Source organism: Haemaphysalis longicornis, unplaced genomic scaffold, assembly GCF_048455015.1.
Source record: "Haemaphysalis longicornis isolate Haplotype H1 unplaced genomic scaffold, Haemaphysalis longicornis Haplotype H1 scaffold_10, whole genome shotgun sequence".
NCBI lineage: Eukaryota > Metazoa > Arthropoda > Arachnida > Ixodida > Ixodidae > Haemaphysalis > Haemaphysalis longicornis.
Genome location: NW_027526204.1, coordinates 81,333,115 through 81,357,643, shown reverse-complemented (window position 1 = coordinate 81,357,643; position 24,529 = coordinate 81,333,115). Strand labels below are relative to the sequence as shown.

Below are 24,529 nucleotides of genomic sequence, written 5' to 3'. Positions count from 1 at the left end.
TAGTAACGCGTTGTATCTAAGGACGCGGATGGATTTCCTGACTCATTGGATCTAGTGACTCGGTTAGGTCTATTGACGCGTTGGATCTTCCGACTTGGGCATCATATGACCTAATGGATGTCCTGACTCATCGGATCTAATGACCGATTGGATATTGCCGCGTTTGGATCGGTCCTCTTCAAGAGTGCTCGTGGCGAAAAAGACAAGCAAGAAAGGCTTCCTCGCGCCGCTCGCGCACTACGTCAGCCCGGTCGGCAGGAAAAAGACGAAACAGGCACAAAAATTTACCATCACTTCCTAAAGAAAGTTGGGAGAAGCGCGAATGCGAAAAGTGCATCCAAACTTCGCTGAAGGTGCGTCCAGTCGATCGTGAAACCTTCAAAGACCGAAATCGAAAACGAGGAACGAACCGATGCGACCACTTGTCGCGCACTAAGTAAACGCATCTACCAACGACTAAAGTGCATACGGATAGACGGTTTGCGATATAAATGTGTATTAATGTACTCCTTTATAATCGACGGGTGTATTATCTTATCTAGAACCGTCCCTTTTTCGAGATTGTCGCGTAACCGTTTTGACACAATAGAAGCCTGGTTTCACACGCGCGCCGCGCGTCCAAAGATCTTATCAGAGATTTTCGGTCGACCAACTGGTCTATGGTGAAATGCATTAGATTTGTGACAGGATGCCATCCGTCCCACTAAGAAAGCTTCGCTTTAAAAAAACGATGCAAACTGAACACAACGATATCAAGCTGCCGGGTGGTTTTCGTTGAGAAGTGAGGTGCGCGAACTTAACACTCAGTCTCTCTCGTTAAAAAAACTGCGTGGTTGAATTTCCCCAAACATTGTTTGCAAATGCTTTCCTTTAATTTCACCCTTTCTTCTTTTTCTTTCTTTGTTTTGTGCAGGAATTCGGTCCCGTAGACAGGAGGACGCCAACGATCACAATTTCGTCTTAACACTGAAGAATCGCCCACGTGCCCCTTCGTATCTTTCCTCGAGGCTCAAACAGCACCTCCAACATCTCTCAACGGAGGCCGATACATTTAATGAAGAGGATGCTGCAAGCGTGAACCATCTTTTCCTACGGTCTGCACTTGAGTTTGTGCGACAAATGTGCAAGGCATCAATGTGCTTACTTAAAATTGTGTCTTCATGCAAGCATTAGGAGAGAAAGGAACTCTCTTCGAGACCGATGTACGTCTAAGCTTCTTCTTGTTGTTTCTTGTACATTGGCATCCATGTGCAACGATAAACAAATAAAAAATGTGCGAAAATTTCCAGGATTGTCCTATAATGCGAAAGCATTCGTCGTTTCTTGTCTTTATTCAGAGCTTTTTCTAGCCAGGTTTGCAAATGGGTAGCCAAAATAGCCAGTAATTTTCTTGTTTTTCTTGTTTTACTTTGTTGTTTTTTTTGTCAATGACGCACATTTACAAACTGAACTTCATCAATTAGGCCGTTTTTGTAGTACAGTAATACATCGTTAACTCGAATTGGTTAAAACCGGCAAATATTTCGAGATAAGATTATTTTAGAGATAAGCAAAGTTGAGCGAATTGCCATCAAATATCAAGTTATTTGCAAAAAAGGCGTTACAACTTACAAGCTCTTCAACAGCAGCTTCCAATCTTGCTTTTCATAAAGGTTTGAAACAGAAAAAAAAAATCACAAGAGACGTTCACCGGTAAGGTGGCTTGACGAAGTTGATATGCCTCTGGGCTTAGACTTCACGTTCGGGGAAAGCATTGGCTTTGTGGTAGGCGCGGCTCAACGAGAGAAAAAATCGAGGATTTAGGCGCGGCAGCATCGCGCGAATGTTGTGAAATGGTACCCGGCAAAAAAATTTTCGTCTACTCTCTGTCAACATTTCGAGATATCCCCAGTTTGGCCCAAAAATACTTCGAAGTAAATCGCAAAAGTTTCGAATTTGCCGATTTTTCGAGATATGCGAGTTCGAGTTAACGAGGTATTTCTGTATATGGTTGGCGCTTGTTAACATCAGAGCAGTTGTACAAGCCATAAGTTCACCGTTGCAGGAAAAAAAAATAACAAGAAAATGCCGAGCGCTTGTAGGCGCGGGCCCCGCGGTAAAATATGTGTTTCCTAAATCGGGCACATTAGCCCCAATAAAGCTCCCGATCCTGGCCAATCCCCGAGTGGGTATGCACCGCAAACAAAGGAACAACAACAATAACAAGAACAACAACAACAACAACAACAACAACAACCACCGAGGCCCCGGCTCACTCAGTGGCTTCAGCGACAAAAAAGAAAACTCCATCGCAACTGCTTAAGGTAAAAACGCAACCTTCTAACGAGAGGTCACCATGGTCACCGCATTCTCTAAAAGCCATTATAGGTAACTGAAGGCATGGCTACGAGTGTTCGAAAGACGACTTGCAGATCCCACCACCCCTGCTTCGTGTCCATGACGAAGAGCTGGTGGCAGTCTACAATGCTGAGGATGACTTTGCATCCTCCACTCACCCCGAAGACAACGATGACCTCTTCGATGCATATGATGACCACATCTATACAAATAAACAATGATACTGAAACTTCGCTATGTGTGCGGCTATGCTCACCCACAACAGCTTCGCCATTCAAGTCTTGCGCGTGAGTACAAGCATCCCTAAATTTTTTACGGCTTTTTTGTCCGTGTTTCGGTTTATTTTTCGAGGATTTTTCTATTTTCGTCATCATTGTATGAGGACGCTGTAAGAGATTGATATGTTTGATCTCCTAAGTTCATATTTACCATTTTTAGTGTTTTAATTTCTGTCAATATTTACCTTTTTTAGTTCCCATTGACCAATTATTTCCACTTGCCCTATTAGAACGAATAAACGTGTTAACTTCCCAAAGTATATATTTTTTTCTGCAAATGCAGAATGTTCCACGGCCAGTGCTTCGTCACGATTCATGTTCTTCAGTTGGCGTTTTCAGAGCTTTTTTTTTTTAATTTTGCCTTCTTGGTTTGAGGGTGGTGAATATGATACATATTTTTGGTTTCGTGGGTTTATTGTATTATTCATACATTGTTATTTTTAGGTTCTAATCAAACTTTTCTAAGACCGAACATCTTTTTGCGCTATTATAACGATTACATTAGTTAACTTTCCAAATTGCGCGTTTTTGGGCAAATTGAAAGCATTACACGGTTAGGGCTCTGGGGTACACGCCAAAGAACGCTTCTTCAAACAAGAAGTGCATCAATCCAGACCATGCTTAAGAGGACTCAGCTCGTAACATGTTATTGCTCTCTAATTTCTCTTTCATTTTATTGTTCTTTAATTGCTCAGACCGCTGGGATCGTGCGTAGCTTGACGCAATTTTTTTTAAGATGGTCAAAACAGGATGAATGGTCTTAGCCCTGGTTGTATCCCTTTCTGTTTACCCAGCTAAAGGTTTGTCTGTTTGTTTTTTTCTTGTTTCGTCCAATAAACGTTTAAATTGCCCTTAGGACTGGGCAATTTACAGTAACTGGTTACCAGAGTTACTGGATATATACAGTTGCGAAACTCCCCATAGGCGACATGAATCAAAAGCCGGTCTTCGGTTGCCCCCCTGCGCTGGGGCAAGTTGACTAGCCTGCCGTCTGTCGGCAGGACGTTGAACTAGTACTCAAGTGCTTGTGGCTGCTGCTGTAAGTCATTAAAAAAAGCCGCAAAAACACAAATTTCACGTGATTAATGTATTTTAATTTAAAGAGCAGTCTTTATTTTACATAAAATTTTGATTATTAATAAAGGTTCAGTTTTTATCTCCTAGGTGCCGCGCGCGTCGACTTGCCCCTCAGCTTCCACGGAGCAGGGGGGCTAGCGCCGCCCGGATTATGAAACGGAGTTTCAGAATCCGGTTACCTTGTTAATCGACCATATTTATTAGATACCGTATTTATTCGACTTTAAGCACTCCCTTTTTTTCCACGATCACAATGCCCAAAGTGAGCTCGAGGGGGCGGGGTGCTTAGATTCGAGAAACCTAAATTACCCCTCTCCCCCCCCCCCTCCCTCCAACTCTTTTTCGCTGCCGTATCTCGACGAGATGAGCGCAAGGAATAATGCTCTATTTTGCAGCATTCAATATAAAATAGGTACAGAGAGTGAACCCACTGCTCACGTCTGATACCCAGTCACCCTCACTGTCATTCGGGCCTGTTGTGGCGCTTGGGCCGCCGACCCTAGTATCCCCCAGCATGTCGTCTTCTGTTCCGTTGAAGTGGATTGTAATTGAAACTTCATAGATGACTTGGACAAAACGTCAACTTGGGCCCACTTTCACGCGTTTGAATTTCGCCTCGCGATGGTTGCTTAGAAAATTGGGTGCTAAGATTTGCATTCAAACTTTTTCCAATTTTTTTTCCCGGAAGTAGGGGAGGGTGCTTGGAATAGGGGGGTGATTAGAATCGCAAAAATACGATATATAAGACACAACTGTGGTTCTCACCTACCATAATCCACAGTACTGACAAATGCGTAATGTTTTTCAATTCTGAGTCAAAGGTGCCCAACGACGCGAAACAAAAAAATGGATGAGTTGAGTACTGCTAGAAGCATGTCATACCTGAAGCCTCCCCACCACTTCCTTTCATTTTATGAACGATTAACCTTCAAAACAAGTTGATTGATTGATTGATTGATTGATTGATTGATTGATTGATTGATTGATTGATTGATTGATTGATTGATTGATTGATTGATTGATTGATTGATTGATTGATTGATTGATTGATTGATTGATTGTGAAGTTTAACGCACCGACGCTACACTGGCGATGAGGCACGCCGTAGTAGAGAGCGCCGAATTAATTTCGACCACCAGGCGATGTTTAAGGAGCGCAGAAATCTCGAACACATGAGCGTTTTCGCTTTCCACTCCATCAGACAAGCGGCTGCCGCGGCCGGGAATCGAATCCACGTCATTTCAAAACGAGTTGAAGATCAATGGTCGCCGAGTACGGGGACCTAGAAATAGTCAGCAAAAAAGAATAGTTTCCTATCCCCCCCTTTTTTTCACATCCCCAATGTTTTCTCCCAGGGACGCGTAAATGTAACAGCCCATTTATCCATACGTGGCCTACAAGAGCTTTGAGTGCGCACGGACCCGTCCCCACGCGTCTCTCCTGACGAAGGAAAGAAAGAAGAATACATGAGCGCGCCGGGTGGCACGAGCCATTCACAGCCTCTGATTCTATCGCGTCAACGTCTCCTCTGCCAGTCTGACCGCTCAACCCTCGCCTATACCTCGCTTTAGCGTTACTCCTGCAGCGGGAAAAGACTAACCGGCGGCCTCCCCGCCATGGCGACCGCAAGCAGCGTCCCACCAGCCACCCAGAGCGCCGCCGTCAGCCCCGCAAGTGACGGTCAGGAGAGGGAGCAGTGGCCCTACGGCTACGGCAACTTCCAACGGTTCATCCTGTGCGTGGCCATCACCGGACTCGCGGTGCTCCTGTGCCACAGCCAAGTGTTCTCCGTCATCTCCGGACCCGTGGACCACTGGTGCAAACCACCGGCCAGATTCGCCAACCTCTCCGTGCAGGCCTGGAAGAACATCGGCATCCCCATGGACCGAGACGGCAAGTACAGCCAGTGCCTCGTCTACGCGCGCCCGGGCGTGGTGCCATTCAACGACTCGGAGAAGCGCGCCGTCGCCGAGTGCGACGAGTGGGACTACGACGCCGAGCGGGCCCACCGGACGGTGCGCCGCCACTGGAACCTGGTGTGCTACCGGGGCCGCTTTGTCGGCTTGGGGAACGGCGTCTTCATGAGCGGCGCATTGCTCGTCGTCCCCGCCATGGGCTACGTGGCCGACGCCATGGGACGCCAACCCGTCATCGCCGCCGCTGTGCTGTCGCTGTGCGTGAGCTGCCTGGGCTGCTGTTTCGCCGACACGTACTCCTTGTTCCTGGCCGCGCGCTTCGTCGCCTCCGGCTGCGTAAGCACCATCTTCGTGGTCGTCTTCATCATGATGTACGAGGTGACCCCGCCGGAGCGGACGGTGCTCTTCGTGAGCATCGCGTCCGGCGCGGGAAACTTCCTCAGCGAGGCCTTCCTGCTGGCCCTGGTGCGCCAGAGCCTCGGCTGGTTCGCGCTCCAGATCATCGCGCTGTCCCCGACGTTCGTCCTCCTGCCGGCGCTGCTCCTCATTCCGGAGTCTCCACAGTGGTTGCTCACCAAGTACCGCTTCCGGGAAGCCGGGCGCGTCATGGTGGCAGCGGCGCGCATGAACGGCCTGCCTGCAGAGGAGACGGAGCGCTCGACGAGGCGCCTGCTGCGATCGTTGAGGGGTCCAAAAGGCGGGCGGTCGCCGTCCAGAATTCCGCTGTCTCCGGCCGCCCAGTTTCGCTGCGTCTACACACGGAAGCGGGCTCTGGTCGCCTGCGTCCTGTACTTCACCAACACGCTGGTCTTCTACGCCTTCACCTGGGCCCCAGCGATGCGCGATTCCTCGGCGAGAACACTGTCCACCGCCCTGTCCGCGCCCGGCCACGTGGTCATGTATCTGGCGCTAAACGTGGTGGCGCGAAAGCAACTGCTGCTGCTGACGCTGCCGCTGCAGGGAATCCTGTGTTGCGTGTACAGCGCTTTGGTCTACGAGCAGCTACCGGCCGTCGTGGCGGTGGTCGTCATAACGGCAAGGGAGTGCGCCTTCGTCACGCTGGCGGCCATGTTCCTGTACATAACCGATTCGTTTCATACGGGAATCCGCAGCGTCGTCGTGGGCGCCGGATACGCCAGCGGTCGCGTTGGCGCCGTGTGCGCGTCGGCGCTGGAATTGCTCCGGGAAAAGCGCTCGGAAGACCTCGGTCTTGCACTGGTGGCGCTCGCGGTTTTTGTCAGTGTCATACTCCTGCTGTGGCTTCCTGACGAACCCGTTGAGCGCTTTCCTGTGAGCCCCAGTCCGCGGGCTTCCGGAACTGACATTCAGCGCCCCTGAAAGGGACATTAAGTTAGGTCCGAAGGACCCGTCCAAAACGTTGATGCAGCGTTGTTTGTGGGCAGCAAACTTTTTCGCATGACTTTAAACTTTATTGTGAATCGTTACCCTACTTAAGTGCACAGCCAGCATGTACTTCACATAAGCCTGCTCAAGTAGGCAAAATGAGTGCTCCAGGCATAAATTATACCATGATGGAATTCGTTTTTCGTTGGTCTGACATGCTTTCTAATTCATCATGGCAGCTTCTTCGCTGCATATCGCATCGTCACACACTTCTCAACACAGATGGAGCTTTCTGAAGCCATTCTTAGCCACTGTTCAATTTCAATGTCCGCGCCACAGTCAGTTTTTACGATCGTTACACGATACAGAGCTCCACAAGCGTACCCTACACTTTGGAAAATCTTGCCATGTTTCAGGGAGTGGAGAAACGGTTTTTGATATTTCGTTTAACACGAAAGTGCTTTATTCTGACGTCATATCCGTCCCAGAAATGACGCTAGTACAACGAAGCAAGAGGCCTGTAAAGGGCGCACCCCTGCACACAGGGTCTCTTGCGGGGAAGCAATCTTTAGTACTAAAAAGTCGAGGGGACGAAAAGATGATTAAAATGCTGGTAGACGAAAAGCAGAGAGGGGAATATTGCCTAGGACAGTTACCACCTGTAACAGGAAAAAGAAAGTATTTCGGGCCTAATAAACTTTAGTGCCTGCCCTAAACAGCGCTAGTATTAAACCAAGAGTGTAAAACATGGTTATATTAGTCCTTTTTGGTAAGATGGCATGTCTTCTCCCCGCTTCAAAGGGGAAACCAACAGCAATCGTCATCATCATCATCAGTACCTTATACTTAGGGTTGTTCGTTTTCGCGTTTTATATTTCAACGCGAAATGTTTATGCCGGAATGCAGCAAGATTTCAGTGGCGTAATATACGTGACGGAAATGACGCCAGTATACCATTGCCGAAGCGACCCGCCACCAGGACGCCGCTCTCCAAGCACACCCACAAGACAGCCGCCGACCTGTAAATCATGCTCACCTGCACATTTCGCTGCACATTTCACTTTCGTGTTTTACCGATGCCTATGAGCGTTTTTTTTTTTTTTTTTTTTTTTTTTTGCAAAGTGGGGGCCGCTCAACGCTCCACGGGATTATATGTATCCGTAATATTCAGATTCAGCATTTTAGGCACAAACCTAGATAACATTTGCTGAAATATGCTTTCCAGCAATCGAATCATTCTTATGCATGCTAAGGTCCATAAAGAACAGATTCCGAACAACAAATTCACGAAAGAGGTATTTGTATCGCTGCCCCGGCGGCGTGTTTCCGAACAGTTCGCTGCACAGCGCCCCACGTGACATGTCTGATGTCAATGCGCGTGCTATTCTATTGAGCTCCTGCTAAAATATTCCCCGCTCTTCGCTCTGTGTGGCCTCGAGTAGAGTTCTGGGGGCGTTGGTTCGAGCCTCATACGGTTTATATACTGTAATTTTATTACTGCAAAATTTTTTTTCGTAAACTGAATTCTCTTTTTATCGCGGAAGAACACAATTTTTCGTGTAGTTCTTGTTATAAATTGTGATTTGGTATGTTTTAGGGCTCTTTAGGTTCGGGACGCAGCCTATGACTAATTAACGTTCTGTATCACGCGAACACACGCGGGTGCTGTGCAGCGAAGGGTTTGGAAATACGTGCCCTGGCGCTGGCTCACTGACACATTTCCTCTGTGATCCTGACTAGTTCAAGAGAACGTTAATTGAAATCGCGGACATCATCCACTCCTCAAAATAAAAAGAAATAAGTGTAGAGCTAATCTGCATCACCGTGCACTTGCGCGAACTGACCATACACTGACCCACAGTTTCCAAACACCGTCATTGTCCTCCCCAACCACCCGTCAAAAACGGAGGCAGTTGGGGACGGAGAACTGGCAACAAAATGGCTGGCCCGGCTCACGGCTCTCCCGTGTGCAACAAGTGTCGGTACTCTTGTTCGTGAATTATTAAAGACGATGGTCGTTCTTGGACTACTTATACCCAGAAATTTTGGTCTGTCTGTCTGTATGTATGTCTGTCTGTCTGTGGCTCGATTGAGCCACCCGGCCAAAGTACAATAGATACTGCGCTAGATTCTTAAATAATCACAGCCAAATGTAAACGTGTAAACCCGGTTTATATGTTCATAGTTGTCAACTTTGTTGAACAAGAACAGGCCATTACGCAAATATAAGACAGGAAACTAGTACACAAGGGATAATTACAGTGTTCCTTTATTTAAAAATTAATGGATGCTTGGCTTTTCGATATCAAATGATATTCTACATCTACTGCAGAAAACCGCCGCCTGCTGTTGCCCACGCCACTTCCTGGCAGCGTATGAGAAATCCCGCGGCAACAGCAACGAAAGGTTCCACTAGCTATGTTCCACGTTCTGCTTGGAACGCACCTGGAGCACGGCAACGTGGTTCTATAAACCTTGAAGTCGGCCACCTCGAATCACGCGCGTCTCCGCCGCACTGCAGCGCTGGCATCGAGGAACCCGGCCTGTAGCAGTGGAACGCGGTAAATTGAAATCGCCTTGAGCAAACCTTTAGCGTGTTTACCTGGGGATGAGCGCGACGGAACAGGAACAGCATGAGAGGTGAGCGGGAAAGCAAAGGGGGGCATTTCCTTGACAATGTTAATTAGTCTACAAAGACTACCGCCTTTTGACGACATTTGCAATGAAAGGTGGAGATACGCGGCCAATTTTTTTTTTTTTTTTTTGTGGTTTATGGCGCGGGTGAGCAGCAGCAAGGGTAGGCTTGCTGAGCGAGAAAGTGGCTGACCATGTCTGGGCGCAGCCAACTTAACGCTGCGCTCACTCGTTCCGATCGCTTGAAACACGTACGTTCTTGGAATAGTACGCCGCACCATTACTATCACGCAACTTTAAAAAGTACACGAGTCGCTGTCCGTTCAGCATCGACACTGTCATTCTTGGTGATGCAAGAGAGAGAGAGAGATCAAACTTTATTTAAAGCGGCCCATGTCCGGGCTGCCGAAAATGTGGTTCTGGTGGGCCTGGAAGACGTTCAGGTGGGAATTCCGCAGGTGTCAGGGCCCCGCACGTGGGCAATGTGCCGGGCGAGGCGAGGCCAAAGGATGGGGCGAAGATCAGGCGGAGGAGCGGCCCAGTTTTCCCATGAGTATGGAATGTGGGATGGTAAAAGGTGTGGATGAAGAACGTGAGGTGATCTCCTGGCGCGACGACAAGTCCAGTAGGTGTGTTTAACGTCGGGATAGGCACCACACACCTGACAGTGGGGCGTGCCATCTCGGGTCATGATATAGTGAAGAACGAGGTCACAAGTAAGGGAGAGAGTCTGAGCCTGGCGGATGTAAGTGACTTCGCGGCGTGTGAGGTCAGAAGTGGGAGGAGGAAGATTACGGCGAGATCTGCGAAGGTCCTTCAGCTGTTGCCTCCGGGCCTTGCGATGGGCGGCGCGTTCTTCCTTGGGGCTGTAGTCCTGGGGCCAGGGTTGAGGGTCGCTCGGGTTTCGATTTGCACGAGCAAGGGCATGAGCCCTTTCATTCCCTACAATTCACACGGTAGGTCCACGTGAAGAAACCATCCGTCAACACTGTAATGTACCTTCTTCTACAGCTGCTGAAATTCAAGCCATTGCCGATTCGATCATGCTGCAACCCCATTCAACTGACCAAATTACCATCCGCACGGATAGTCAATCTGCCCTCAGAGAATTCGCAACTAACTCCTTACCTGCGCACATTCATCACGAGCTGAAATGCTACATGGCAGCCCACAGTCACCTGCACGTATTTCTAGAATGGGTCCCCGGACACCTGGTGATGCAAGAGTGATGCAAGAAAATATGTCACTCAGCGGAAGGCAAGAAAGAGACTATTCTGTGTGTGTAGTAGTGCGGAGGAAATGTACACAAGGAATTCTTCAGCATGGCGCGGCTTAACACCAATACCAAGCGATCAAAGTGTGTGCAACTACAGGCCCAACACGCGTGACCTCACAAGTGTTGTGTACCTTGAGCATCGCTCAGCTCTGCAGTTTTTCGCCTTACAGCTTCCGGTGCAGGAACGCGAAAAGCGGGAAGGCGCTCGGGTCGCTCCTGCACCTGGTCTGGTTTAGCTTACCCGCTCTTGAAGTTTAATCAGCCCGCTTCATCAGGTGATTCGCGAATGAGGCGAAAAAGATTGTCTGACGGTCCAAGCTATCAAGTGTAAGAAAGTTTCGGCCCTACCATTTACGATCGCAACAAAGCGCTACGCCAACTGACAACCTTTTTAAACCGAAGCAGTTAGCTTATCATTGGTGGGAAAAGTTTGTGCCGTAAACAAAAAAAAAAAAAACTAGCCAAGACCCAGAAGTTCTCGCCCAAGGCGCCGAGAGCATGCGTCAGGCTAACAGGCATACCCCATAGAGCTCAGTATGTGTGTAAAGAAAAATACACACAAAACAATCATAGAAACTGCATGATGGGCGCCGGCGAGCAATGGGACTCCCCCCCCCCCCCCGATGTGTTCTGCTAAAGATTAGGTTTGCAGCTGCTCTCGAAAGGGGGGTGGGGGTTGACGTCATTCGTGGGCTAGCGCATGCGTCAGGCTACGCAGGACCCAGCAGTTCTCGCACAAGACCCCGAGCGCATACGTCAGCCCCAGCAATTACACTCCCCCTCAGCATATATGTAGTGGATTTGTTACAACAGCTTCGCTGCACATCTCCTTTCGCAGGGTGGGATACCGTCTATTTTATTCTAAACCTTTTTTTTCCCCATAACTGCGATGCATGTGACGTTGACCTCACCGCATAGTCTTCCCTAGCATCCCGCATCGCCCAACATCTTTCACTCAACCACCATTGAGTAGTCAGCTCTGACCCGCTGGGCGCCGGCGCGGCAACTCGCCCTGGTGAAACTAGCAGGCTCGCGGCAACCCGGACATGGGAGGCTGACCACTTCCCTTCCCCCTGAAGCTCAAATGAAATGTTTGACCACCACCACCGCGAACATTAGGCTGCAGACGGCAACATTTCAGTAGCTAACATTGCACTTTTAGTGCGCATGTCAGTCCCCAACTCCTGTGCGTTGAATTTCGTACATGAAACCGCAAGCTCGTAGACGTCAGCTGATCGCGGCATAAAAGCACAATAAAAAAACAACACACGAAATCGTTCTCCCATCCGTACGTGTGCCCCACGCTATCATCAGACTACTATCGGCACCAACCATACAAGCAGCTGGGCTTGTGGTGATTGTTCTTTTTTGCTTTGCACAAGTGTTTGCTTCTTTGATAACGAACCTGTCAGCTCAGATTAGAGCACTTGCATTGTGTCGGCCGCGCCGCCGTCAGTTGCCCTGCTTCTTTCAGGCCCGCTTTGTGTCAGCATGGCATAATTTCGTGTTCGGAAATGTCGCTCGACCCAGGCGTAGTGAAAGTCCTTTAAGCCGTGTTGTGAACCCTGAAAACCGCACCCACAAGCGACAGAATATGCTCTTTCTTCGCTTCATGGTCGCCGTGTGCTGCCTAGCCTGTGGCGCCGGGGCCTGGGCAGTTCCTCTGGAAGAAAACCGCATTTACTCTTCTCCCGAGCTGTACAACTACGTGGGCACGATCGACGTCTACTGCTGGCATCCAGAGCCCGGACTCAGTACTTACTTTGACCTCTTTAAGACGGCGTCGCTCGAGTTCACCGTTTTGCCCGAAGACCTGCAACTGTTCGCCGGGGAGAACAAACTAGCAGTGCAGCAGAAGTATCTCGACAGCGCCTCCGGTTTTTCTCTCCTCGCCTCAAGGATTGAACGCAAGGTCAGCCTACGGCACCGTTGCGTCGGCATTGCTTCGAAGAAGACGTACGAGTTCACGTTCACTCGCGACGCGAGTCGGCGCCGTTTCGTCCTCTTCGGCGTCGGCGTCGCCGCCTTCTTCGGCGCGCCTGTCGTCTGTCGAAGCGCCGCGGTCTTCTACGTCTGCGGAACTGGCTTCGGCGTGCTGGCTTTTCTACTCATCGCGGTGTTTCTCGCCAGCCGCTTGCTTCCACGCCGGGCAGCGGGTTACGCGCTAATCGCGTTCGGCTGGACCATCGTGCTGTCCTGGGTCGAATCCCTGTGGTCGAACGCGCAACACGTCCTGACCAACCACGGCCATTTCGTCGTCTGCTACCTTCTCGCGTCAGCCGCCATAAGTTTCGCCGTCTGTTACCGCTTCGGCCCGCCAAGCAACCCCAGGACCCTCGACCTTATCCAGTGGGCGCTACAGCTCGCTGGTTTATTGTGCGTGTACTGTTCCTCGGACCAAACTGACGTGATGACCACCGCCATTTTGGTGATGCTTTCTCTTTACACGTTGCCTTCGTTGTGGCGCAAGTTCAGTACTCGTAAGGACGCACCACCGCTGTGTGCCGATGCTGAAGAAAGGGTGAGCGCTTCCGCGCCGGCTGCGGGAGGCATTGTCGCCGCGCATGCGCAGAGGTCCAGGACTTACAGCAATGATGATGGAACGTGGACTATTGTAACGAAAATAAGGAGTCCCGGGGCAAAAAATGTATCAGTGTACGTATGTTCCGATGAGAATGAGCCACAGCATGGCTGCCGGACTCCGGGGCAGAGGCTGGTAGCACGGGAATGCCGAATCTCTGAAAGCAGCAGCGACGAACAAGCTCATCCATACTGGGAAGGATATCAAGAAGTTCAGTACATTGAGTGATCGAGTGCAGTGTTGACCATTACATACCTAGTTTATGGTACAGAAACGTGCATTTTGTTTTGTGTATCAGCGGTGGCGTTCGCTGATTACGGATGCAGTACTTGTGCGAGCTGCCCTGAGCGAATCTGTGATCCCCAGTAATATCGAAACGACACTGTTTAACGCTAGTACCTTTGCTTTCTGTATGCTTTGTAAAAGTTGGTGAATTTTAACCTTGGACTATTTTCACACAGTGCTGTTTGCATGGTAGTTTCTGGAGTAACCCGCCGCGGTGGCTCAGTGGCTAAGGCGTTGCGCTGCTGAGCACGAGGTCGCGGGTTCGATTCCCGGCCGCGGCTGCCGCTTTTCTGGTGGAGGCGAAAAGCAAAAACGCCCGTTTGTACGAGATTTCGGCGCACGTTAAAGATCCCCAGGTGGTCAAAATCAATCCGGAGCCCTCCACTACGGCGCGCCTCATCGTCCGAGTTGCGTCGGCGCGTTAAACCCCCCAATCAAATCAAATCAGTTTCTCGAGTAAATAGCTTTTTACTGCCCGTTTTGCTCTCTTTGAGGTTGAACACGGGAGGGCATGGTGTTGCGCGCTACCGGAGTTGTGTAGCGATGCACCGAACTATTTCGACGTAGTTGAGCGCAGATAAAGGACATTTTTATGCCGGCAAGAAGAAATAACTGTCGCAGATATAGTGCCCTTGTGCGCGCAAAGCAATGGTGCCACGTGCTCCGGAATTTACAAAGTTCAGAGAAATCAATACTAGCAGGAAGGATCGAGACTTGCTTGTAGAAGGGCGGGGAGGGGTTGTGAGCACAGTAAGTTCAGAGGTTTGGAAGGCGCTTGCTGAGGGCGTGTGCTTTTCCAGCGCCTCTATAATGACATATTTGCAAATGGACTTTTTATCCACCTAGCGAATTTTTTTTGTGTGGAAATGATGTGCCTATGTTTCCCAAATTTGTTTTTGCTTGTTCGGCTTTGTTCAGTTCTTTTGACCCTCGCATATAAAATTGGTCATCCTACTTTGTCTGTTTTTCAACTGCTTTATACCTGCTTGCTTGTTCTTCCGTTCTCTGGTTGTTGCATTAAGTCTTTACAGATTCAGAGTGAAAAACATGCACAAGTGTTTGCTCCATTGCGTGTTAAGATTTTTTTTTTGAACCGTGCTTTCACTGGCGTATGCGATTGTTAGCTGTTCAGTACCGCTGTGTAAGACTACCAGCCACACAACAAAGAAAATTCGCTCCCACATGTTTAGGGTCACTTCGGAGCGCAAGCAGTGGCTGAAAAAGATACTTTGGAAACAATTTTATTTTTGTCAGGGGCTGACGGGTGGGCTGTCATAGACTTTTTGCCATTTTCTTATCTTGTTAGTTCACATTGAGGGGGGTACCACAAACGTGGCTCCAATTCTCGTAAAAATGCCACAGCTGTTGAAAAAGTCAGCGTCTCTATAGGGTGTATTCATTGGCGAGGCATGCATGCAGGCAACCATGTGAGTGCGCCGTCACAGGTTACGTCGGGGTCGGCGAGATGGCGGTGTTTGCAGTATTTGTCCGTGCTGTGCACATGATGTGTGTTGGACGTTCCAACTCTACCCCACCGAACGCGAAGTAATGACTCGACTCCAATGTAATGCAATTAATAACATCTCCGCTGACACCACCGTTAAGAATCCATTGAAATGGAGCAGACGACGCTTGCCGCTGTTTTTTTTTTTTTTTCCTGCAGCATGCGGGCGCAGTGGCACAAGTCATGCCATATCAGTGGCGCTTCGACCATGTCCGTGGCCGCTTCCAGCGTTTCCAAACGAAGAAATTGACAGCTAAACTTTTCAGTGAATACCATCTATAGTGCTCCCTTCACTGTAAAAAGTTTTTACTTAGGAGCGACCGCACTGCCATTTGCAAAATGGCCCTGGTGGGGCTGTTCTCGCATTAATTTGGGCCTTCTACACTCAAAACTCGTTATGATATAACGGGATATTACGAAGTAAATGAAATTTCTCTTGAAATCTCCATAGAGAACCATGCATTTGAAACCTCGTAACGAAGTAAAATAGACTTGACAATGGATATAACGAACGCTATTAGTCTCCCCTCCCAACAAAAGCCCCACCACGGTGCGTGAAGTGCTCCACGGAGTTCCACACTCGTTCGGCGCCGCTGTTTTAAAACTCCCGCGTCGACAGGCAAGGCCTAGCGAGCCATCCTCCTCGATCAGTCAGCAAGACGGAGCAAGAGGCATGGCTCTCTCAACGTCGATGCCGACGTGCTATTGTCGCTGATGTCACCGGACAAACTGACGCCGTGGTCTACCATGCCCACACTTTGGACGTGCCAGTGTCGTTGCACGGCCGCTGAATGAGAGCGATTTTCATCCAGCGGCCGTGGTCATTGCATGCACTCGATGCAGTTGATCTTCTACGTTGTTTCTTTGGTGCCCATGGCGACGGAAAAAACAGCATCAAAGCGGTGAGCACTGCTGAAAAGGAAGTCTTTCGCTTGCGATGTCCGACACAAAGGAGTATCACTGACTTTTTTCCAGCTGTGTCTAGCGTACAATAAACTAGGCAGTGTGCGCATTGAGCAAGCAAATTATTTGTCTTCTATTCAATTTCCTTCGCATGGTTGGTTGCGTAGCAGTACAGTGGGCCGCGAGGCGATTTCCTTCTTTGCATGTTTATAGGTGTGCATACAACTCAGCATACATTGCCGGAAACTGTTATAATTGATATGATGAAATAATGGATATAACAAAATAACTGCGGCTCCCCTTCAATTTCTTTATACCGAGGTTTGAGTGTATTGTTAAATTTAGCACGTTGCCTGACAGGATTTTATGCAAAAAGAAGGCTCTTCAACGCACAGCCAAAATCGTGAACTGTTGAATAAACCTGAATAAACCTGAACAATTAAAAGTACAATATGCTATTTGAGCAGGCAGAAAAACGGCCTGTTGGGTTTACTCTACGTACCTGTGGGAACTGGTTACATGTAAGAACGGGAAAGCCCCAAAGTCCCACGGGTGAAACTTGTTCCGAGTAATGTTTCCACAGTTGTTTCTGCTAGTATTGCGGTCGCTGCCATCTTCCTTGTGGCTCTGAGAGGCGCAGAAGCAATCACAGCACTGGCAGGGAGCATGGCAGTTCACTGTGCAGAGCCCCTTCACTTCCTGGTGACTGCTGCGCCTCTGGGCGCCTCACCTATGTTATTCTGACCGCCGCTTTAAACTCACCGGTGTGTAGAAAGACTGTGAACCGCTCAAAGTAGTGACCACGACCAAAAACGACCCCAAATAACCATTTCAAAACACTTACTTTATTTTCAGGCAACATTCGAAACTCGCTGTGAGCAGTTATGCTAACTTCCCTTGACCTCGTGCTTCGACTCTTGAGTGTCACTCGGCTGTCCCTGGCCAAGTTTTGAAGACGCCAAAGCTTTCTTTTCATCTCCTACGTACACACCCAGGTCCTCAGAGAAACACGACAGAGATGTGGCATCTTATTATTAGGAAGAAAACAAAAGAACAGCACTCAGTCACTGCCTCACGCCAGACAGCACACTGCTCCCTGTACAAAAAAGCCCCCGTATCCTTATTTTTAGCCATTACGAACTCTGAACATGCTGTGACGTTTCAGTGGGAAAAGAAAAAATAAATATCACAGGATAATAAAGAAAGGCTACATGCTAAATTATTGCTATAATGGGAAATAAGGCCTTGTGGAGCTTCTTTGGTGCTAGTTTGAGGAAGAATTTTTTTTTCTAAATTGAGAAAGTAGTGTATGAAGTGGAAGGTATCCTCTGTTTCCCTTAGCTTCAAGACTTGGAGAATGTCCTCACAACATCTAAAGTACTCTCCACTGAGCCTCAAGCATGAAAGCAACCCATACAAACTTTCCAGGTACAATTTTGATGGGTTCATAATCCTGCATGAATGAAGGTTCTCGCGAGCTCTTGAAGTGTGCCTTTAAGACATTAATTATCACAAACCATACCAAATAAAAAATGCACTGCAGCCATTGTGGCGTAGTCTTTGAAATGACTTCCCTGCACAATTAGAGGGTTCTGGTAAAATTCCAGACTACTCAAACAGGTGCTTGCAATCCAACGGGGCAGATCTCATAAGAGCAAAGCAATTCAAATACAATACGGCGCCATGGCAATTTACAGGGAACACGTTGAACATCCGTCTTGGTACTACTATGGCAGCATAGTGGAAGCTAAAGTGTGGAAACTAATATACTTCTATTAGTACATTACAACACTGAATACAGATATACTGCTCAATCGTACATTATTTGATAATAATGGCCAGTCTAGACATTACCAATTATTAAAAGAAAATGCTAAAAGCATGAAAACTGGTACCGCAGCCCCATATACTTTTCCACACTACAATTGTTTAATTAAAAAGGGCTAGTGGTGAAATAGAATTACTGGAGCTTGCTTAATTAAAAGGACACTAAATTTGTCAAACTTTTTTGTTTTTGTTTGCATGGCGTACACTGCCTCTAATAAAAACACTTCTCATCGTTTATCCGGTTGATAAAGCAGTACTTATTTCATAAATCCTGAAAGAAGAAAAATACGATATGACATTTGCGGCGGCCGTGACAACTAACAGCAGTGACGCACATTCGAGATGCGACGTGATTGGACGATGTCCAAGATTGGAATTCAAACCAGTTTCGGTTTCAGTTCTGTGAAAACACCATGCTTGGCATCCAATGTTATCATTGGCTGGGGATTCTCAATATTTCAGGAATTGGCATACTGCGCTACTGCCATGTTGACGGCAGTAGAATGTGTCAGGTAAGCCTGCCAGCACGGCTTAGATCGTAACAACCACTATTCGAAGCGTACGCAGTGGCTGAAGGCCCTCTGCGTCATCGGAGACGCTCAAACGCTTTGCCCAAACTTTGGAGCTTGCTTGGCTCGTGCATGTGTCGTAAGAGGCGTGTTTGACCCAGGCTTAGAGTCCACTAATTCGGCACTGTGCCTGCAAGCAGTCGACAGCAACGTCAACACCACGCCAACAAGAAGTCGCCAGCGCGTCAGTGTCATACCCGTGCCACAAATACAATAAAAACGACATTAAGTGCTTAATGCCTTAGGTTTTAATGCCATTAATTCGCTGCCACATGCAAAAGTCTAATGCCATTCGCTTTAATGTCATTTTTGGCATAAGGAGTTCCGCACAACTCATTCGCCATTACGAATGCCTCAAATATGCCTACTCTCGAACGCAATGAGCACCAATTGAAACCAACGAAACCCTTCGCACCAGAGTGTTGACGCGGCAACGTAGCTGAACTATAAAATAGGACTATTTTTTGTGCAGTCTTGGTGGCGAAGTTCTTAAGAAGACGAAGTTCATTAAAACAGTGGCAAAAGGCAAAACATCGTGTTACTCATCGTTTTGAATTTTTTGGATTTCGTTACCGCTGGCAGGCGACGGCAGCTGTTGAAGCTGCTTTTAAAAAGGCTAACACCATTTTTTAGAAAACACTTTTTCTCATAACGCTTTCTTTCACAAAGAAGATAGCTCAGAGATAGCTCCTTTGCTTGCATGAAGAGACAATTTTAAGTAAGCACATTACTGCCTTGCACATTTGTCGCACATACTCAAGCGCAGACCGCAGGAGAAGATGGTTCACGCTTGCAGCAGCCTCTTCATTAAATGTATCGGCCTCCGTTGAGAGATGTTGGAGGTGCTGTTTGAGTCTCGAGGAAAGATAAGAAGGGGCACGTCCGCAATTCTTCAGAGTTAAGACGAAACTGTGATCCCAGCACGCGCAGTGGCTTTAGCATAAAAAGAAAAAAAAACTGGCAAAAACCTCGAGGAGCGAGAAAATTCCCAGCGCTCGTGAGCACGTGCCGCGCGGAAAAATCTTAGTTTCCTAAATCGGGCACATTAGCCCCAATAAAGCTCCCGATCCTGTCCAATCCCCCAAGTGCGTATGCGCAACAAACAAAGGAACAACAACAACAACAAAAACAACCGCCTAGTCCCCAGCTCGCTCAGTGGCTTCAGCGACAAAAAAAAAGAAACCTCGAGCGCTACTGCTACAGGTAAAACCGCAACCTTCTAGGGAGAAGTCACCAGGGTTGCCGCATTCTCTAGGAGCCATTATAGGTAACTGAAGGCATGGCTACGAGTGTTCCACTCCTTCCCGAGACGACTTGCAGATCACGCCACCGCTGCCTCGTGTCGATGACGAAGCGCTGGTGGCAGTCTACAATGCTGAGGATGACTTTGCATCCACCACTCACCCCGAAGCAGAAGATGACCTCTTCGATGCATATGACGCACCGCAACTATGCAAATAAACAATGATACTGAAACTTCGCTATGTGTGCGGCAATGCTCACCAACAACAGCTTCGCCATTCAAGTCTTGCGCGTGAGTACAAGCATCCCTAAATTTTTTCACGGCTTTTTTGTCCGTGTTTCGGTGGTTTTTTTTTATTTTTCGAGGATTTTTCTATTTTCGTCTTCATTGTATGAGGACGGTGTACAAAAGTGATATTTTTGATCTCTTTAGTTCATATTTACCATTTTTAATGCTTTAATTTCTGTCAATATTTAAGTTTTTTTAGTTCCCATTGACCAATTATGTCCGCTTACCCTATCACAACGAATAAATATGTTAACTTCCGAAAGTATATATTTTTTCTGCAAATGCAGAGTGTTCCACGGCCAGTGCTTCGTCAGAGCTTTTCTTTTTAATATTGACTTCTTTGTTTGAGGGTGGTGTATAAGATACATATTTTTGGTTTCGCGGGTTCATTGTATTACTGATTCTTTAATATTTTTACGTTCTAATTATCAAAATTTGTTAAGACCAATTATTTTTTACGCTATTATAACGATTACATTAATTAACTTTCCTAATTGTGTATTTTTGGGCAAATTGAAGGCATTACACGGTTAGGGCACTGGGGTACACGCCCAAGAATGCTTCTTAAAACGACAAGTGCATCAATCTAGACCATGCTTAAAAGGACTCAGATCGTAACATGTTGTTGTCCTTTAATTTCTCTTTCATTCTATTGATCTTCAATTGCTCAGACCACTGGAATTCTGCGTACCTTCACGCAATTTTTTTAAGATAGTCAATACAGGATGAATGGTCTTAGACCTGGTTGTATCCCTCTCTGTTTACCCAGTTAAAGGTTTGTCGGTTTGTTTTTTATTGTTTCGTCCGGTACATGTTTAAATTGTCTTTCGAACTGGGCAATTTCCAGTAACTCGTAACTTTGTAAATAGGCCATATTTATTAGATAGGTAAATAAGAAGCAGCTGTGGTTCTCACCTACGATAATCCGTTGTACTGACAGGTGTGTAATATTTTTCAATTCTGAGCCAAAAGTGCCCAACCACGCGAACTTAGAAATGGATCAGTAGAGTACTGCTAAAAGCATGTTATACCTGAAGCCTCCCCACTTCTTCCTTTAATTTTATGAACGATTAACCTTCAGAACAAGTTGATTGGTTGATTGATTGATTGATTGATTGATTGATTGATTGATTGATTGATTGATTGATTGATTGATTGATTGATTGATTGATTGATTGATTGATTGATTGATTGATTGATTGATTGATTGATTGATTGATTGATTGATTGTGAAGTTTAACGCACCGACGCTACACAGGCGATGAGGCGTGCCGTAGTGGAGGGCGCCTGATTAATTTCGACCACCTGGGGATGTTTAACGTGCGCCGAAATCTCGTACACACGAGCGTTTTCGCTTTTCACTCCACCAGAAAAGCGGCTGCCGCGGCCGGGAATCGAATCAGCGTGCTTTCAAAACGAGTTGAAGAGCAATTATCGCCGAGTACGGTGACCTAGAAATAGTCAGCATAAAAGAATAGTTTCCTTTTCCCCGTTCTTTTTTTTTCACATTCCCAATATTTTATCCCAGGGACGCGTAAATATAACAACCTATTTGTTCAAACGTGGCCTACAACAGCTTTGGGTGTGCACGCACCCGTCCCCACGCGTCTCTCACGACGAAGGAAAGAAAGAAGAATGAATACATGAGCGCGCCGCGTGGCACGAGCCATTCACAGCCTCGGATTTTATCGCGTCAAAGTCTTCTCTGCTAGCCTGAGCGCTCAAACCTCGCCTATATCTCGCTTTAGCTTTACTCCTGCAGCGGGAAAAGACAAACCGGCGGCCTCCCCGCCCTGGCGACCGCAAGCAGCGTCCCACCAGCCACCCAGAGCGCCGCCGTTAGCCCCGCCAGTGACGGCCAGGAGAGGGAGCAGTGGCCCTACGGCTACGGCAACTTCCAACGGTTCATCCTGTGCGTGGCCATCGCCGGACTCGCGGTGCTCATGTGCCACAGCCAAGTGTTCTCCGTCATCTCCGGGCCCGTGGATCACTGGTGCAAACCACCGGCCAGATTCGCCAACCTCTCCGTGCAGGCCTGGAAGAACGTCGGCATCCCCATGGACCGAGACGGCCAGTACAGCCAGTGCCTCGTCTACGCGCGCCCGGGCGTGGTGCCGTTCAATGACTCGGAGAAGCGCGCCGTCGCCGAGTGCGACGAGTGGGACTACGACGCCGAGCGGGCTCACCAGACGGTGCGCCGCCACTGGAACCTGGTGTGCTACCGTGGCCGCTTAGCCGGCCTGGGGAACGGCGTCTTCATGAGCGGCGCATTGCTCATCGTCCCCGCCATGGGCTACGTGGCCGACGCCATGGGACGCCAACCCGTCATCGCCGCCGCTGTGCTGTCGCTGTGCGTGAGCTGCCTGGGCTGCTGCTTCGCCGACACGTACTCCTTGTTCCTGGCCGCGCGCTTCGTCGCCTCCGGCTGCGTCAGCACCATCTTCGTGGTCGTCTTCATCATGTGGTGTTCCCGTGCAGGGGAATACCTGGGACTCGTTTCCACCGGACATTGAACAGTGCGTCACGTCGCCCCATCAGGCGATGCAACTCCAAGCTATCCAGCGGCTCGATGCTGCGCTGGCCCGACAGAGGCGAACGGAGACTCCTCCTAGTAGCCAATGATGAGTCAGGCAACATAGAGGTCTAGCGAGACAGAGGGGTGGCGAAGCCCTGCGCGGCATGACCCACTCCCTCACATGCCGGATAGTAATAATAAAGTCTTGTTCTCTCTCTCTCTCATCATGATGTACGAGGTTACCCCGCCGGAGCGGACGGTGCTCTTCGTGAGCATCGCGTCCGGCGCGGGCAACTTTCTCAGCGAGGCCTTCCTGCTGGCCCTGGTGCGCCAGAGCCTCGGCTGGTTCGCGCTCCAGATCATCGCGCTGTCCCCGACGTTCGTCCTCCTGCCGGCGCTGCTCCTCATTCCGGAGTCTCCGCAGTGGTTGCTCACCAAGTACCGCTTCGGGGAAGCCGGGCGCGTCATGGTGGCGGCGGCGCGCATGAACGGCCTGCCTGCGGAGGAGACGGAGCGCTCGACGAGGCGCCTGCTGCGATCGTTGAGGGGTCCAAAAGGCGGGCGGTCGCCGTCCAGGATGCCGCTGTCTCCGGCCGCCCAGTTTCGCTGCGTCTACACGCGGAAGCGGGCGCTGGTCGCCTGCGTCCTGTACTTCACCACCACGCTGGTCTTCTACGCCTTCTCCTGGGCCCCGGCGATGCGCGATTCCTCGGCGAGAACACTGTCCACCGCCCTTTCCCTGCCCGGCCACGTGGTCATGTATCTGGCGCTAAACGTGGTGGCGCGGAAGCAACTGCTGCTGCTGACGCTGCCGCTGCAGGGAATCCTGTGCTGCGTGTACAGCGCTTTGGTCTACGAGCAGCTGCCGGCTGTCGTGGCGGTGGTCGTCATCAAGTCCAGGGAGTGCGCCTTCGTCACGCTGGCGGCCACGTTCCTGTACATAACCGATTCGTTTTATACGGGAATCCGCAGCGTCGTCGTGGGCGCCGGATACGCCAGCGGTCGCGTTGGCGCCGTGTGCGCGTCGGCGCTGGAATTGCTCCGGGAACAGCGCTCCGAAGACCTCGGTCTGGCGCTGGTGGCGCTCGCGGTTTTTGCCAGTGTCATACTCCTGCTGTGGCTTCCTGACGAACCCGTCGAGCGCTTTCCTGTGAGCCCCAGTCCGCGGGCTTCCAAAATTGACTTTCAGCGCCCCTGAAAGCGACATTAAGTTAGGTCCGAAGGGCCCGTCCAAAGCGTTGATGCAGCGTTGTTTGTGGAGAAACTTTCACATTGCTTGAAACTTTATTGTGAATCGTTACCCTATTGAAGTGCATAGCCAGCATATACCTCACATAAGCCTGCTCAAGCAGGCAAAATGAGTGCTCCATGCATAAATTATACCATGATGGAATTCCTTTTTCGATGGTCTCGCATGCTTTTTAATGCATCATGGCAGCTTCTTCGCTGCATATCGCATCGTCACACACTTCTCAAAACAGCTGGAGCTTTCTGAAGCCATTCTTAGCCACTGTTCAATTTCAGTGTCCGCGCCAGAGTCAGTTTTTACGATCCTTACACCATACAGAACTGCAAAAGCGTACCCTACACTTTGGCAAATCTTGCCATGTTTCGGGGAGTGGAGAAACGGTTTTTGATATTTCGTTTAAGTCGAAAGTGTTGTATTTTCTGATACACAGATCTCACTGACGTCATATCCGTCACAGAAATAACGCTAGTACTATGAAGCAAGCGGCCTGTAAAGGGCGCACCGCTGCACACAGGGTATTCTTGCGGGGAAGCAACCTTTAGTACTAAAGAGTACCTTATATTTAGGGTTGTTCGTTTTCGGGATTTATATTTCAACTATGACTAATTAACGTTCTGTATCACGCGAAGACACACGGGTTGCTGCGCAGCGAAGCGTTTGGAAATTCGTGTCTTGGCGTTGGCTCATTGACACATATTCTCTG

The 24,529-nt window shown here is 48.9% G+C and overlaps 2 protein-coding genes across 2 annotated transcripts; both read left to right on the top strand.

The window, feature by feature from the left end:
- The first annotated feature begins 5,308 nt into the window (after positions 1 to 5,308).
- Positions 5,309 to 6,946, top strand: LOC144159920 (beta-alanine transporter-like). Its single transcript, XM_077691574.1, has one exon. The coding sequence runs from the start codon at positions 5,309 to 5,311 to the stop codon at positions 6,944 to 6,946; it is 1,638 nt and encodes a 545-aa protein (XP_077547700.1).
- A 15,860-nt stretch (positions 6,947 to 22,806) lies between these two features.
- On the top strand, positions 22,807 to 23,775 carry LOC144159919 (solute carrier family 22 member 13-like). Its single transcript, XM_077691573.1, has one exon. It carries the CDS (start codon positions 22,807 to 22,809, stop codon positions 23,773 to 23,775), a length of 969 nt encoding a protein of 322 aa, XP_077547699.1.
- The last annotated feature ends 754 nt before the right edge of the window (positions 23,776 to 24,529 follow it).

Excerpts from the sequence above, each read along its gene's own strand:
- LOC144159919 (XM_077691573.1), top strand. The coding sequence starts at position 22,807 with ATGTACGAGGTTACCCCGCCGGAGCGGACGGTGCTCTTCGTGAGCATC.
- LOC144159920 (XM_077691574.1), top strand. The coding sequence starts at position 5,309 with ATGGCGACCGCAAGCAGCGTCCCACCAGCCACCCAGAGCGCCGCCGTC.